A 16,881-nucleotide genomic window follows, 5' to 3' on the forward strand; every position below is an offset into this window, starting at 1 on the left:
TTTGGTAGACTTCAGTGGTTCTGTGATACATTTTGGCTGAGAAAGAGGATGACAAGCAATTAGATTAATTTTCAGGTTTTTCGAAAATGTGGCAAATATACCAAAATTCCATACTAGAAACAAATTCTGATTTAGAATTCTTTCTGATTAACTGAATTGTTTTCTTCTTTAACTCAGTAGCCATTCTTCATGCAAACAGTCCTTTTGTTGTCTGCTGGATTGTGGGACTACCTATTCAGCTTCCTTATGTGTCTATGAGAACACATCAGAAGACGAAAGGAAAGGCAGTCCTATTCCATTTGATATTAATTGTTAATATTCTTATTCAGATACAGATTACATAGAACTAGTGGCTGCATGCCTTCCTACCTGCTTAAATTGTTCATTGCTTTATCTATAAATTCTGGCAGCAGGAAGAAAGGCAGCACTGACATAGAGCATGTAAGTAGTAGATATATTTATATCAGCAACTGTAAATATAATACATGTTAAAAAAATCATGTGGTCAAAGAAAATCACTGCTTCTGTTGAGGACCCTATTTGTAAAGAAGGAGATCCACAAAACTATGTTCTTATTAATTCTTTTTCTCTCATGACATCTGATCTGCCTGCTCTAAATCTACAGTTTACTGCTGACTATTTCCTTTATCTGTAGCCATAGAAGATGCTGTAGTTGGTTCAATATATGAAGAGAATAAACCCAAATGCACTTTCAGAGTGATGATATACCAAATACAAAAGCCTCTCCTTCCTGTGTCTTTACAGAAAAATTCCTTTCTGATTCCTGCAAACCTGCTCCAAGACTGTGCTGGTTATTTAGTATCCTGGTTTCAGGCTTCGTAGCCAAACAGGTGACAGCAGGAAAGCCATGTCCTTTCCCGAAATGCCTGTCTTACCCATCTCCTATGCCCTTCTTTACTGAGCCATGCAAGACTCAGTTGGTCACCAGTATTTTCTCACCCACTGCACCACCTTGATTGTAGCTGATGTTTATATTTTCCATGTAGGGATTGCTTTTTCCCATGAACTGGGGGACAAAACAACTGTTATGAACCATGCCTTGGGAAAGAATTTAGGATATCGTTTTTCCTAGTCATTATTTGTTAGTTTTAGAAGGCTCTTCAGCAGTTTATTTTTCATTGAAGGATGCCTGGTTCATCCCTCTGTAATTAAAAGAGTAAAATTGTAGAAGTTCAGTGTAAGGCAGTACAGTGTATCTACTGTAAGTGTATTTATGATTTTTGTGTATGCCTTTACCCCCACCTGACTGCGTTTGTGCAACCAATAACCTCATAGCTTCAAGTATTGTTGTTTATCACCTAAATTAAATGTTTAGGAAACTCAGTGACAAATATTTTTCTACTTGAAAAGCTACTTATTCTAAAGTCTACTTCCTGTAATAAATGTATGTAGTACCAGGTGAGAGGGATTACACCTTATTTTTAAACTCTAATTACAGTATCAATTTAAAAACCTCACTGCATTTTTCTTTGCTTTCTACCATCATAACCTTTCTCTAGAATAATGACTTGAGCAAGATGTATCATTCCCTAAATATCTGCAATATAGCTATTTCTGTGTGCACTTTCGATGTTTCCCAATCTCCAAAATGGAATGCAGAATTGCATACCAATAGCTATAATTTATTGTGTAACTAAATGTTTACAGTCTTAAATTAGTGATTTTTATCTTCTTGGTTTAAAGTACTTTGAAATATGTGCTGAAGCCTGAAATATTGTTGAGTAGAGAAATTATAGATAATTTTGTGTTATTCTTCCATAACTCTGTATGAATATTTGAGACATATTGAAAAATGCATGGTGACTGAATAAAAAGTGTAAAGATTGTATTTTTTCTGGACATATATAAATTGTGATGTAACACTTTACATTAAAATCAGAGTTTAGGTGATCTAAAAGCCTGGTGTTTGGGCTGAGCTAGGTAGTCATCTTTGGGTCTTGCTGTAGTCAAAAGCAACTAAGAGCCTCACTGAGAATGTTTCTTACTACTTAAAAATGCTGCAAAGCAGTCTGAAATAATTTAATTAGTTAAATTCTATTATTAAAAATAATTAAAAGCTTAAATATTAGTCTCTATTCTGGTTTTGAATGTGGGTTTTTTTGGGGTTTTTTGCCTTCCTTATACTTCCTAAAGTCTAAAGGCAATGTATTTCAGTCTCCAACTGCACAGTTTGGGAAAAATACGCAAGTGAGACAAAGTAAGGTAGTCAATGTTTAGATTCAATATACTTCAGGACAAGTCAGTATCTTCTTTTGGGTAAAAATTAGAGAGAGCTGATAGTACATCAGCAGAATACAGGGACTATCTTATAATGGGTGCAATAAATATTCAGCCACTGTATCCTTATTCAGTCACTGCTTTTTCAAAATTTGACAGGACAGGCCCCTCACCTGACCTGGTCTAAGTTTGAAGCTATCCCTGCTTTGAGCAGGAGGCTGGACTAAATGGTTTCTAGAGGTTCCTTTCTGCCTTAATTTTTCTGACTTTATTCCTCTCTTGTATGACATGGAGTTTATATTTTGCTTTACATTTTGTTGTAATAACAATTGTGTAAATATAGCATTCTGGAAAATGAAGTGCATGCCTTAAGCCCTCTAAGAAAATTGTGAAGATGGTAAAAATTGTCCTATGTATTGAAATTGCCACAGAAATCCTGTTAAATTCCCTGGCATCAGGACTGGTAATTTTTTGAGCAGTTTTCTTGTATTGTGTTTTGGCTTTTTTTAAGATTGACAGAGAGGTTAGAAGCACAACCTTTTCATTGTTTTTCCTTCATTTTTGGATGCTCCATCTTGAAGCAACCAGGACATGATCTTCAGAATTAGTGAGAAGTTATAGTTATGAACTTGTTCTGAGCCATGGGCTGAGCTTAAGGAGGAATCTCCAGTTCCCTTATTCCATTATCATGGGTCCAAGATTTTGCCTAGATAATTTGGAGATACGAGGCACAGGCAAGCCGAACACCAGGAGATATCCCTAGCACTATGATTCTGTGGAGACTGGTATCCAGCAATATGGATAGAAATGCAGGAGCCACAGCATGGGTTCAGTGTGCTTGTACCTGGTGCCCCACTACGGTGTTGAAACAACCCCTGAGAAGGCAGCGTTGCCTTCTCCCTGGAATAAGGAACACCTGAGCTCTGTGCTAAGTGTCCAAACTATGTGGCTTCATGAGGATTTTGACAGAGGATGCAGAGCTCTCTTTTCAAAGAGGAGCACTTACCCTATCTCTTCTCTGAATGCTTAAAACTTTTAAATATTATATGAAAGAGGTAAGAAAAGCTCTTCAAATAAACAGCACAGAAAGAAAATTCCAAAGCTGTCATAGCAGACTGGCCAGAAGAGCCATATGCCAAGGGGCTAATACTATACTGAAATCCTGAGTGTATACAAACTGTAAAATATATTAATCCCTTGATATTTTTCTCTAGTCGACTATTAGGAGGTAAAAGTGTTGTTTGACAAGACCTTTCAGATGTTTGAAATAGCCAATGAATATAAAATGTTAGACATTCTATCTGTTAAAATAACATTAAGTGTAGTCATAATGTCTTGTTGCAGTTACAAAACCTACAACTTAGCATGAAGAAGGGGAAAGTGTTATTATTCAATTTGAGCTTAGAATACATTTTAGTTGTTTTGCAGTAACTGCAAACATAATTAGAAACACGTGTTGGCTACATCGTTTCTCCAAAATGCAGAGATCCTGGGCACTGATGAAATTGAGATTTTCCTAAGAAGCCTCAAGTGGTTCACTTTAATAATGATTGTAAGTAATTGATGTTAATTGGTAATTACTTGGTGGTGACTTTATTTATTTTCTGTGCTTATTTTGTGTGTTTTTTATCAAAAGACTATGAAGAGTCAGACTAATATTAAGATTCCATCATCTCTTTATGTTTAAGATTTGGCTGAATTTTATTCCTTTCTGGAGAGTTCCAAAAGAACTTTAGGAGCTTTGAAATGGGAAATGTTCCTAGAGTTCTTCTTTATATCACATTTGAGTTACAGAAAACTTGTTTTGGAATTTTAGATGAGTTCCTTGCTGCATTGTTTTGAGCTGACTGTCAGAAAGAATTTAATATAATCTGGTAAAAGGGAGAATGCCCACTGTACTTAATGCAGAGTGAGGAGGCATTGATAGTTAGGGCCAGATTTCACTAGTTTTGCTCACATGGATGAGTACCTCATTTATCAGGTGGGTCCTCTCCCTTCTGTGGTTTTAATTCCCATTCATATTCTGACATGTTCTCTTTCTTACAAATATCTATCTATATCCATCTTCCAACCTTGGAGAAAACACTGTGGTCTTAGATCCAGGGGCTAGTGTGCCTGAAGTCAAGCTGGAAGGATATAAAAGAGGTCCCTCAGATAGTGTGTAACCTCACATAGTTCTCACTTTTTCTTGGAAGTTTCATGAGGAGATTTTGAGGACAGGTCTGGTGGGGAAACTGTTGGTAGCAAGTGAATATGAACTTATTACTTGTATGGGTAGAGAGAAAAGTTATTCAGGTGTACAGTACAGCTATTTGAGCATAAGTATGTTCTCTTTTTCTCATGGACTCCTATATTTAAAGGATTCCTGCTCAGAACCAGAAAATCTACCTTTTCCTGCTAGAAAAATATCAAGGATATGTCCTTCCCTTTCACCTTTTCAGCTAAGTTTTCCTCCACATTTTTTGCAATAGGACAGAATTACCCAGCACTTTACTTCATGGGACTTTTCGCTGATTGAAGGAAACAAATTTGCTTCGGAACTTGGGTTTGGATTTGGTTTTGTTTTGTTTTTCTGGTAGAAAAGCCAGACTTCAAATCGCAAAGCAATATAAAAAATTGTAACAAAGTTAGAAAATCACAAGGGTAACTTAATAGGGTGACTTAAGTGTAACTTAATAGGGTAAAATAAACATAACAGAAATTTTAAATTAAAAGGAAAAGATGCAAGTAAATGCAATAATAAGACACAGACTTCCCTATTTTCAATGTAATTGCATTTATGGGAGTATGAGGTAACAGAAAGCAGAAAGTTGCCAGGCAACCATCTGTTAAAGGACAAATCTTCATCCAACTTTCCAGTAATTCTGCATTTAGATAACAAAAAATTATTCTGGTTTATCCAGATGATCTATCAATGTTGAGTGTGTTTGAACATGTATGGGGTCCCAGTTCATTATATAATGAGAAAGAAAATCTGAGAAAAGCAATATACAGCTAAGTACAACTGACATGGAATGGGACTGGAAGACTCAACAAGAATATTTATCTGGCTATATTCCAGACTCTAGATCTGAGATCACCAGTACATTATAATTACCTCAGTTCTTTCCGGGGCAGTATGGTTAACACAGGACTGAAAAAAAAGTCATCCTCAATTGCCATTTACAAGCCCTTTTTTTTCCTCACTACTCCATCTTTTCACTCACTCTTTTACTTTTCAGTGTAGCAGTGTTATTAGTTACACTGAGGAGATCTACATTTCACTTAACCCAGCAATGCAAGACCTTCTGAGCAATAAAGCAAACTATGAGTGCATAAATACTGTTGGTTACTTTATCATTAATGTGGGACAGGCCACCTTGAAAGAATTACACATCTGTATATCAGGGGCATCATCTCTTGTCTGTAATTTATCATTACAATTAATACAATTTTTCTAGAGTAGGATCACATGTTTCCTCCCTTCTTCCACAAACTATTTCTTCCTCTCAAACAGTTGCATCTTTCCCTTCTGCCCTCCCAAGAATCTTGGAGAAAACAGGCTTTAATAGCAAATCCTGGGGCCAGAGTAGCCCAGTGCTGTCTCTCTGACAGCTCTCCTGATAATGCTGTGGTAATGGGAACTATCTGGTGATGAAAGTTTCCAGGAGGTCTCACTGCCTTTGACATGCTGGTGTGCTATCCATGCAGTCTGTCTTGTGTAGTCCTCAATGCTGCAAGTCTTCACATTGTGTAGGACCAGCCTTCCTGAAATAGAGCTCTTATCGCAGAACTGAACTGAGAAATTAGGTGTCAAATCTGTAAAAAGTTTATGGATGTAAAGAAGAAGACACAGCCTCCAGGACAAGAGTTTGTTTCTGTGGAAGCTTTGTAAAACATGGCTTAGATCTGTAGTGAGAACCTAAGCAGTTAAAAAAAAATTGTAACTCACAGATACAGATCAGAGGAGTATGGAGAAAGCACTTTACTAAGGTACCACACAAATAGGACAACTATATCTACATATGAGGCTAAGAAATAAATGGGTTGAGAAAGGGAAATATTTTCTTTCTCCCAGAAGACCTAGATAGTATTTTGAACTTAAGTGGACAATATCTTTGTTCATAGAGAATGCCAAAATAAATATTTGAGAGCTGCTTATCTTTAATCTCATGCAAGCAAATGAAAGGCAGACCTTCTGTTCTTTTCTCGGCATCTCAGGGAACAAAGATTCTCTTTGCTACCATGAAATATTTTGAAACAGATCTTCAAAAATACTTAAACAGTTATAAAGAAAATACATACTTCCTTTGAGATATTAACTTGTATTCTGCATCTTGACCATAGGATTAGTTCTAGATGGTTTCTTGTGAATATTCTAAAGGTTGAATTATAACTTCTGGGATTTTCTTGGTGCTGTGATAATTTCACTTCTTATTCCAGGAGAGCTGCATAATCACATTTCTTGGCAGGGTCCCATAGAAGTTGCAGATTTGACTTGCTGCTGCACAAGGCTAGCAGCCTTGGATCACCTTACACTTTTTAATTGGATTTAACCTGGTTTTCCTTACTTGTGACTGAAGGAGGAGAAGAAAGGTTTTCTAAAGAAATATCACAGAGGAATAGTGTGGCCAGCAGGATGTCCCCCTGCACTCAGCAATGGTGAAGCCACACTTCAAATCCCACATTCAGTTTTGAGCCTCTCACTACAAGAAAGACATTGAGGTGCTGGAGCATGTCCAGAGAAGGGCAATGGAGCTGGGGAAGGGTGTGGAGCACAAGTCTGATGAGCAGCAGCTGAGGGAGCTGGGGATGTTCAGCCTGGAGAAAAGGAGGCTCAGGATAGAACTTACTGTTCTCTACAGCTGCCTGAAAGGAGCTGTAGCCAGGTGGAAGTCAGTGTCTTCTCCCAGGTACCAAGGGATAGGGCAGAAAGAAATGACCTCAAGTTGCACCAGAGGTGGTTTAGATTGGATAGCAGGAAAAATTTCTTCACTGAAAGCGTGGTCAAGCGTTGGGACAGACTGTTTAAAGAAGTGTTTGAGTCACTCTCCCTGGAGGTATTTAAAAGACCTGTTTGATCTTGGTGCTTGCTGAAGACCTGCACAGGCATGTAAGGTAATGTGTTCTGTTGCCTGAGGATAATCCAGCTTTAGCCCAGCTCCTTTTTTTTACAACCCTACTGCCTGCGGAGACACTTCAAGCTTCAGTTTTGCCTGAGCAGGCCAAAACTGATCCAGTTAAGCAATGTGGAAAAGAGGTTGCTTAGAGCCTGAGTTCAAAGTCAAGACAGAATTATCATGAAATATTAATACAGACAAAAAGTCAGAGAAGAAATGGTACAGCACAGGTGGCACTGTAGTTGTGACCGTCACATTCTTTATGTTCTTGTATTTATGCTTTGAATTTTTATGTAAATAAGCGGGTTTTTTCTGTGCATTTGATTTGGTTGTGTATTTAATTTTTTATGTTACCAAAGTCTGTATAAACTGAAAGCCTGCCAATTACAGTTATAAAAGTTGCAGCAGAATGAAAGTGTTAGTGCTTAGGAGATTTCATAACTGTCTGTTTGCCTTCCATAGCTATTTTCTGCTGGAAAAATTACAGACACCAGAGTAGCCGAGCTGAAGGAACAGTACACCCGGCTGCATAAGGCTGTGATAAGGTATAATATTCCTTTTTAAACATTCAGTAGCCAAAGCATTACGTTTTTAAAGTAATTTTCTGCTCATGCTGAAGCCTTAAATTATCATTTAAGGCTTTCTTACAGTTGGAGTTCATAAACAGGAATCCAGAACACAAGGCTGAAAACCAGTATTATTTAATAGGAAATTTCAAGGTAATTTGGGATACTTAAATACTTGTTTTAACAACATCTTTGTTTCTAATACAAACATAATAATATTGGGAATGGACATACAGACTGCAACAGACAATTTGCAAGTTTAAAATAAATATGTATTTGAAGATCATGTAGCCAGAATTTTAATATATGAAAAGACTGACTTGCTGAGCTGACATCATAGAGAGCAACTGAAGAAGCTAAAGGTTCATTTCTAAGAAGGAAAATTAAACTGTCATTCCTAAATAGGTGTGAATTTACCCTCTGAGAATATTGACAGTCACATTAGACAGATAATAGATTTTGATTAGAAGCTTAAGCTTCGAAGTCTAAGTGAAATTTGGAAATTAGGTGTAGCAGTTGTGAGCCTGCCCTGCACCAGTACATCCTGGAAAGAGAAAAGAGATCATGCTCATGGCCTGATGCCAGGCTTGGGCAGGGCATATGTGGGTGGAAAGAGAGAAATAGAGAGGGACAAAGTGGGACACAATACTACACTGTAGCAGGTGTCCCAGGGTGTCCCAGAACAGAGCAGTCCTACTGAAAATATGGCAATACTACTGTAGTATTTATGAATAATAATTTTTATATTACAGCATACCTGTAATCATTAAAATCAGCATCATGATAATCCTGTCACATTTTTGTGATACATACCATAATTTCCACTGTATTAACAATATTTTATCCCACTTTCACTGACACTCCACATCAAAACCTTTATGGCAATTCTGTCATTGAAGCTAAAGCCTAATTTAAGTATTCTAAACCTAATTCAGGTTATACCTGCTTATTTGGGATTTGCTGTGCATCCTGGCAATCTGAATAGCAACAAGTTCTAAGTAATGTAAAGTAATTTAAAAAGGGTTCCCAAAATACTGAAATAATAATATTTCTTGAGGATATCTGAGTTTTCTAATTTTGTCTTAATAAAATGGGGAATTGGAATATGGCTCTGACTCTGAGAAATGTCATCTGACTTTATTTTAGATTACTGAGATAGCAAATCTTTCTGAGAAGACAAATTAAAAACAGCATTACTAAATCAGTTCGGGTTCCTAGAAAATACAAAAATACTTTTCTAACTGCTCAGATCAAACATATTATGTGAGGTTTGGATTAATGGATTGCTAAGGTTTCTACCATACCGGTGTTCACTGAGCTGAAGCAGAAATCCAGTAGCTGCTAATTAGTGGATTTTTAGCCAGTGTTAGTTTGAAAACTGTCTTTCATTGGAAAAATGCAAACATATTGCTACATGTTTTATGTATTTATACAATATTCTTTTATATGGGACATTCATTTTTGTAAAGGCAATCTCTTTGTGTGTATAGCAAGTGGAATATGGCCTCAGTGTAAGCAGGACTCAGCTGTCTTTTCTGTCACACTTAAAACTACCCTTAACAGCATGCACCAAAAGCATGAAAATGTTAGGTGGTAGATTACATCTCTCATTCTTTCCATCATTCTCACAGGAGTATGAAATGGCCTTCTGTAAGAGAGTGGATCAGAGAGAATCGTGTCGCATTCTTTATTAGATGTAGTCATGTGTCAAAGCAAAACACCAATGTGTGAACACGCACTAATTCCCATGGATATATTTCTCCTACTGCTAAAAGAAAGCAAGTGAAATCAATTACCCAAAATCTATCATGATTTCTAGTATATTTTAAGGACATCAAAAGTGGGGTTCAGACATCAAAAGTGAGATTCACTTGTCCATATGTTAACATCAGTGGACATGCTCATCTGAACGAGGTACCAAGGGTCCCTTAACAGTCAATAGAAAGAAATAGGGACCAAACACTTCCTCCTTATACAGACATCCGCAAGGGGCTGGTTTTCCCCATCAGCTGTAAGCACTGTCCTGGTGGGAAGTGCAATATGTGTGTATGTTCTCCTTCTGCAAAGAACCCTTCACAGAATCAATACTGGTTTTAACTGTTAGTTCTTCACCCTAACATGTGCAGTACAGTTCTGTGCATCAAGAACTTATTTTTTTCACCCTTCCTAATTCAATTCCTTTCCTAATTAATGCCCCTCTGTCCTAGTGTTGTTGCAATTCCATGTTAAGACAAATGACACAGGAGGAGGTCTTCAAGCTGTGTGTGTTTTCTTCTTTCCTTTGTTAGCATATAAAAATCTCAAGGAGAAAGCCTTATACATCTTAAGCAGCACAGTTCCCTGTGACATCTGTGCCAAACTATTGCAACTGATCTTTCTGATACACAATACAAATTTGTCTAATATGATGAATGCAATTAGTCTCTGTGCAGGTAGTTTCCAAGGCTGTTGCCAGTGTACACAGAGCTGTAAGTGTATAGTGCAGTCCTCTGTTTAGTGGCAAATAGTCCTTTTTTTCTTGCTTTCAGTTTGGCATAATCTGGCATTCTGAAATGCTGAAAGATGTCACTTGGCAGATAACATCTTTGATACTTTTCTTCAAAGTCTTAAGTGCTTTTGAATTTACGTTTGCTGAGAACAGGCTGTCATCCCACTGTGGTGCTGTCTCAACCATCCGCTTTGCAGTAAGGCTGCATCTAAAGTTGAAGTATCTGAGCTTGTATTTGGCCCCTGCAGACCCTTTTAGTCACTCAATTATGTGGCCTTGTTGTAGATTTTATTTATATTATCTCAATTTAGGAACCTAGTATGAATTTCTGATAACCCAAACTAGAATATACTCAGGTAATAATGAAGAATCATTGGCAGATTGGGAATCTTATTTTCTTAAGCCTCTGCTAAATTAATAATTATTTCACAAATTCAAAAGCTGCCACATCAGACTGCACAAACCTACTTTTGCAGTCATGTCATTCTATATGTGTACATTGTGTAGATGTGCAGTTATTTCTTCATTGTTATCAATTAAATTTAAATCAACACATGAAAAAATACCATTGGCATCTGTAGAGAGAAAAATCTAGATTCAACACTCAATTCTTGTTTCTGTTTTTCTTTTTTTTTAATTATCTTGAAGAAAATCAATACTAAGAATTTTCTTTTTATTAATTCACTTATGTGTTTATGTAACTGCATGTAAAATGTATGTGTTAAGAAAGAACTGTTTGAAATTGTGTATTACTACAACCAATTGTATTTTCTCCTACAACTGCATAAATTCTGTTAGATTTAAAGAAGATTTAAATATCATACAGAATGCAGTGTTAATAACTCAGTTTATTTTTCCCTTAGTGTATGTGTGTAAAAACATCACACATGAAATTATTTGTTCATTATAAAGGCACACTGTTTTCTGTTGAAGTCTGTGGTTTTCTTATTTTCTAGTTTAGAAAAAGGAAGTGGTTATCTGGGGAGAAATGTTGCATGAATCAAAACCTTTTTGGCTACATTATTTCGACTATGTTTTTGCAGTATAGTCAGTTTTATATTTTGTATTTTTATCACCATTTTACCATCTCAACTCTATTCTTTATATGATATGTAATTTTGTTTTTCTGTCTAAGCCATAAATGTCAAATTTGAGCCAAAATTTATGTCTAGAGTTTCTCAATATGGGAAATTCTAAGTTCCTTTGTTTTTAAAAAGAAATTAAATCGCACTATATTTTTAATTAGTAAAAGGTAAGTGATAGAGTTCTTTCTTCTTCTACATAATTGTGACTAATTTTAGCATGCCATTATATAAAAATCATAATGTAGTAATACTGAGGAGGCATGCACAATGATTTCTATAGCACAAAGCATAGGCTTATGTGTGGTGCATTGTATATGAATTTTCATACTGTAGTTCCCTTTAAGAGTTTTCCATAATAATCTATATATTTTGCTAACAGCCTTTAGGATATTTTTCAGCTGTCACCACACAAGTTCATAAGTATATTATGAATACCAGTCTCCTGACACTGACTGGAGCTAGTTTGTTGTTTCTGTGGAGCTACACTTTGGTAATACAAGTCAGATCAGATCACTGATCATTGATCTACAGGCTTCCACAGATGCCCACAAATGTATTTTTGGCTTGTGTATCATTACGTGAGTTATTTCAGACCTTGGTAGCACTACAGCAGTAGTAAGATGTAATTCATCACTGGGTAGATGTCTCAGTGTTTATTAAGAAAGTTGTCATATAGGCCAGACTGGGCTTTGTCCTGGTGAATACTTCACCATTATAGGTCTCCACACTGAATCAGATCTAGCTTTTGGCACTTCTTAGGATAAAATGGATTCCCTGTCTCTTAATTTGTGTCTAGGAAGTGCTAGAAAGATAAATTTAACTAAGTAACCATCTGTCATCTGGTTAAAATTAGATGAGATGAATCTCACTCCAGCTCTAGGTATGCAGAAAAAAATCCCTGAGACCAGATTCCACTGCTCTCATGTCACCATAGGATGATTCAGGTTCGAGCAGAACTTAGGAGGTTCAACCTCCTCTCCAAGGCAGGGTCACCTAGGAGGTCAGACAAGATTATTCAGATCTTAATTCTATCTCATCTTGAAAATCTTGAATTAAATATTGTAGGTATGTAAAGAAGTATAAATATAAAACTTGTGCTTCTCATTGACTAGTTCTAAGTTTGTCTATTTAATGTAGTTTACAGGAGTCTGAGACCCAGCTGTTGCAGGAAGCCAAACTCCTGAGTGCAGAACTGGAACAATGTGAACTGGAAAAAGCAGAACAGTTCCCCGATGAAGCTTCCAGCGAAGCTTCCCAAATAAGGCAACAACTTCTTAGCTGCCGAAGTGAATACAATGTTGTTAAAGGAAGAGTGTATGAAAATCGGTTGAAGGTGGAATGGTAGGTGAAAGTGGTCAAATGCTGCTAATTTCATCATAGCTAATCTAGAAAGATGATAACATGGAATAAAATTCAATCTCCTTTACATTTTACACGGCCGCATTTCTTGATGGCTGTTGTTAAATGAATTGCCACAAACTTTCCCCAGTAACAGCAACATGGCAGCGATGAATAAATTTACCATGGTGAGAGATTTGTAGATAGTTTTAAATTTAGAACATGGTATGGTGTCCTTTAAAATGCTGTTTAAAGTTTACTACATTGCATGAATAATATTTAGGGAGGCAAAATTAACATGAACAATTCTAGTCTAGGACACCTTCAATACCAGTGTTTAAAGTGTCTCAGAGACCTGTTGGCTTGGATTTTATGGAACAATATCATAAATAGACCCAGTGCTATTTTTAACATCAGTAGCACAGTACATTCAAGTTTTTCTGTTCAGGTATTCAAAGGGGAAGAAATACTTGTATCTTCTAATGTCAGAAAAATTATAAATTTGCTGTGAGAGGAGTGAAATCTTAACATTTCTTTGTAAGGACAACAGTCCAGAATTAGCTTGGTATTGTATACATTTCAATTATCTTCATATTTTATAGCAAAATTACAAGCAGAAGTATTGCATTTGTAAAAAAATATGTACCTAGGCAGATGAAATCAGATTTTTATTTTGTGGGGGGCTTTCTATTTTTACCCATCTTCAATCCAGCTGTAGTGTCATTGGTGTGTGTATGATACAAACACGCAATGTCAGCATCTCAGCAGTTAAGATTATTATTCTGGAAGGAAATCAGGAACACTGTACACATTGCATGGAACAGATTTTTCTGGCAATTCTTTCTTGATTTTTTTCTGTTTTTTTAGAGCCAAGTGTTTGCTCTAAGAGAAAAAGAAACTTGAGAATGAAGCAAATTGGGAGTGGGAAAGAAACATGGAAAGCATCTGGAAAAAATTATTTGCTATGAGATAACTAAGAAACATGAAATTTCCTGAAATAATTATTAAATACAGAATTTATTGCAATTTCCAAGAAGTCCAGAAATGAGGTCTTCAAAAGTATTATGCTTTTTAACTGTTTGCCCTCATATCTTATGAGCATTTTTTACTGGTTTTGCATCAATTTTCAAAAAAATTATATGTTTAGGGAATATTTTCCCATTCTCTATTTTCTACCTCTAGTCAAAAGTAGAATTCTATTCTATACAAAGTGCAGTGTAGGTATTATTTCAATTACCCTTGAACATTTACTGGATTAATCTTTATATACAAACTGAATGTCTTGAAGATTAAAAATCCACTTTTTGGGTCAGTCATGCTGTAAAAAATGTTCCTTCACTGTAGTAAGAAACTTATGTCTTATGTATTGCCTGGGATCAAACCCAGCTGTACAGTCTGACCAGAGGTGCAGGAGGTGCATTATCTAATGGACACCAAAAGTGCAGCCCCAACCACTCGTGATGTGGGGATTTCATGAGCCAAATACAGTCCTCTGTGTTTAGGAATCCTCAGTTGACCCCTGTTCCTTTGAACTTCTCCCATCTCCTCCAGAACAAACTTCTGACATTGCAACATGCTGGGCGATGAGTTCCACAGATTAACTGTGTAAGAACTGCCACCTCCTTGCTTTTCTTAACCCGACTCCTACAGTTTCATTTAGTGCCCTGTAGTTCTTGTATTGGATGAGACAATGAACATCTGATCCTGTCCTCATTTTCACTGTTGCAGAATTGTTTGATAGATCTCTTTTGTACAACCCCTTCCCCTTTAATTTGTTGATTTTTCAAACTTGGGAGCTACAGATTATTTAATTGTTCCTTGTTTGGAATCTGTTTCATGCCTGATGGTAGTATTGGGTCTTATGCATGTTGCGGGTGTGAAGTGAGAAGGATGTACCTTGGTTATGTGAGGATTTGCTTACTGGGAGAGAAATTCCAGCAATATTCAAGAAACTATACTGATTTTGAGTTGGGCTAGTGTAGAATGAACAGGATTAGCACAATATGTCTGAGGAATGGTTGAGTGAATGTAGTGGAGAAATGAGAAATGGACTGTGAAGAAAACCAGATAATGGGTATGAATACATGTTTGTAATGAAGGGATGAGTTTGGTGCCTGTGAAAGACAGTGAAAATTAATGTCCAGAATAGGTGAGTAGCAGGTGATCTAATAGTCACACTGATATAAAATGAAGATTTATATGCTTGTGGTTTTATCCAAAGAATAAAGCAACATTTTCTGAAGTATCTGTGTGCATGGACAATGTCACAGACAGAGGGGAGGGAAGCTGCATGGAAGGATATTAGCAGTTTGCTGTTAGGTCGCTGCTTGGTTTCCTTCATTTCTCAGGATAAAAAGTCATGGTCCAACCTCTCTTGGCCCTTGATCTCTCTGGAACAGAGTTTTCCTTGTTGTCCAACTGTGTTAATACAGTCCCAGCTGTACTTGGCACTTACAAGTGAATTTTGCCTTGGGAATTATGACTAATGGCTGTTCAGTCTGAAAACAAACATGTTGTTTATTTACCTTTGCATGTATAGCAGGCAGGGAACACGGAGGGGGAAAGGTTTTGAAGGGATTATCTGTGTCTCTTATCTACGGCTTTATCCTTTTTTTAGAATGTCTACTCAGACCTACTGCTCAGCTGTAAGTGAGAAATCTAATCTTCTTTCCCTGGTTCTGCAGATCTCTGTTCCCCTGTTTCTGTAAACCTTTCTTTCTCTGAAGCATCCCTCTTATCTCTGATACCTTTGTTTCCTGCTTTAATTCACTTTCTCTGATAGCTAAGAGTACTTAGCACCTTTTTTGCACTCAGATTCAAATCTGACAACAATGACATTTCTCTCTTGTGGAGTCATACAGATATGCCGTAACTTTAGCAAACGTGTCAAGGTCCCTTACTATTCCATACTCTTCTATCCCTATTTAATTTCTTATTTGCTTGCCTCTGTAAACAATTTTTACCAGACCTTTTTTAACAGCTGAAGGCGATATTTCACCTTCTGTTTTAATTCTTTATTGTTCCAGTGAATAGTCAACATTCCCAGAATAAATTTAAATTGCTTTCAGCATTGTAGTATCATCAGGGTTTCAGGAATGTTGTGACTTTTTTCGTAGTTTGAATAGGTACATGAGGTATTCAGAAGCCTCTCTGACACACTTCAGCTGTCAGGGAAGTCACCCTGAGGGTGACTGCATGGATGGGGTGTGTTCCCACTGTAGATATGTGCCTCCTCATCCAGTTTGTGCCCTGTTCTGCCATATGGATGTACTGGGCTCACTGCTGGTGTGTCTGCCTGAGAGCTCAGCACACAGGGAGAACAAGGGTCGGAAGGATTTTACTGAGCTTATCAAGCTTGGGCCACTATCCCAAAGTCAGAGCTGACTCTGGGAGTATTCTTCCTGTCAATAACTACTTGGCAAGGGTAATAAAGTAAAAGGAAAAACAGTCATCTCCACTCAGTTCTGCTAAAATTGCATTCAGAGCCATGAAATGTCTTCATATAATTGATAAGAAGCCCCAGTAAGTAAGAATATAGAGCAAAAAAGCAAATTAGCAGAACAAGAAGGAAAGAATCAGTGATCAGCAAGGATTTGTTCTGGCTTGAGAAGACATTTCATTTTAATGTTCATGTGAGGCTTGGAGTTCTGGTTTAGGAGGCAATAGAAAGAAGAGCTGCTTTTCTTTATTACACAATGATATCAACAGTAGTTTATTGTTGAGAAATAATAAATATTAAATCTAAATCTATCATCTAAACAATTAATTTAAAATAAAGCAATTAATTTGTACTAAATTTATCTATAACAAGAGTTTGTGAGATTAAAGGTCCCTGATGCTTGAAAACAATTTTGTTTGAAAGCCTAGGTCCAATCTCCAGCTCTCACGATGATTTGTGCAGGTAACAAAATGGCTCATCACTGAAGTACTCTGTGCAACTGCATGGAAGTCAGGACTGCAAAACTGACTTTGTCCTTGTAGGAGCATTGCAAATAAGGAAAACTATTTCAATACTTGTAATTATTTCTGTATTAGTCACTCAAAAATTAAAAAGTGAAAATTTAAGC

The 16,881-nt window shown here is 36.7% G+C and overlaps 1 protein-coding gene across 2 annotated transcripts in view; it reads left to right on the forward strand.

The window, feature by feature from the left end:
- The window catches only part of CCDC146 (coiled-coil domain containing 146), a 70,409-nt gene that overhangs the window by 25,148 nt on the left and 28,380 nt on the right, over nucleotides 1–16,881 (forward strand). For both annotated transcript variants that reach the window (XM_048299956.1, XM_048299957.1), the window contains exons 3-4: nucleotides 7,800–7,882; nucleotides 12,614–12,817. In XM_048299956.1, the coding sequence (XP_048155913.1) occupies nucleotides 7,800–7,882; nucleotides 12,614–12,817 (287 nt within the window). The remainder of the gene's footprint in view (nucleotides 1–7,799; nucleotides 7,883–12,613; nucleotides 12,818–16,881) is intronic.

The sequence above is a fragment of the Corvus hawaiiensis genome, chromosome 4 (assembly GCF_020740725.1).
Source record: "Corvus hawaiiensis isolate bCorHaw1 chromosome 4, bCorHaw1.pri.cur, whole genome shotgun sequence".
NCBI lineage: Eukaryota > Metazoa > Chordata > Aves > Passeriformes > Corvidae > Corvus > Corvus hawaiiensis.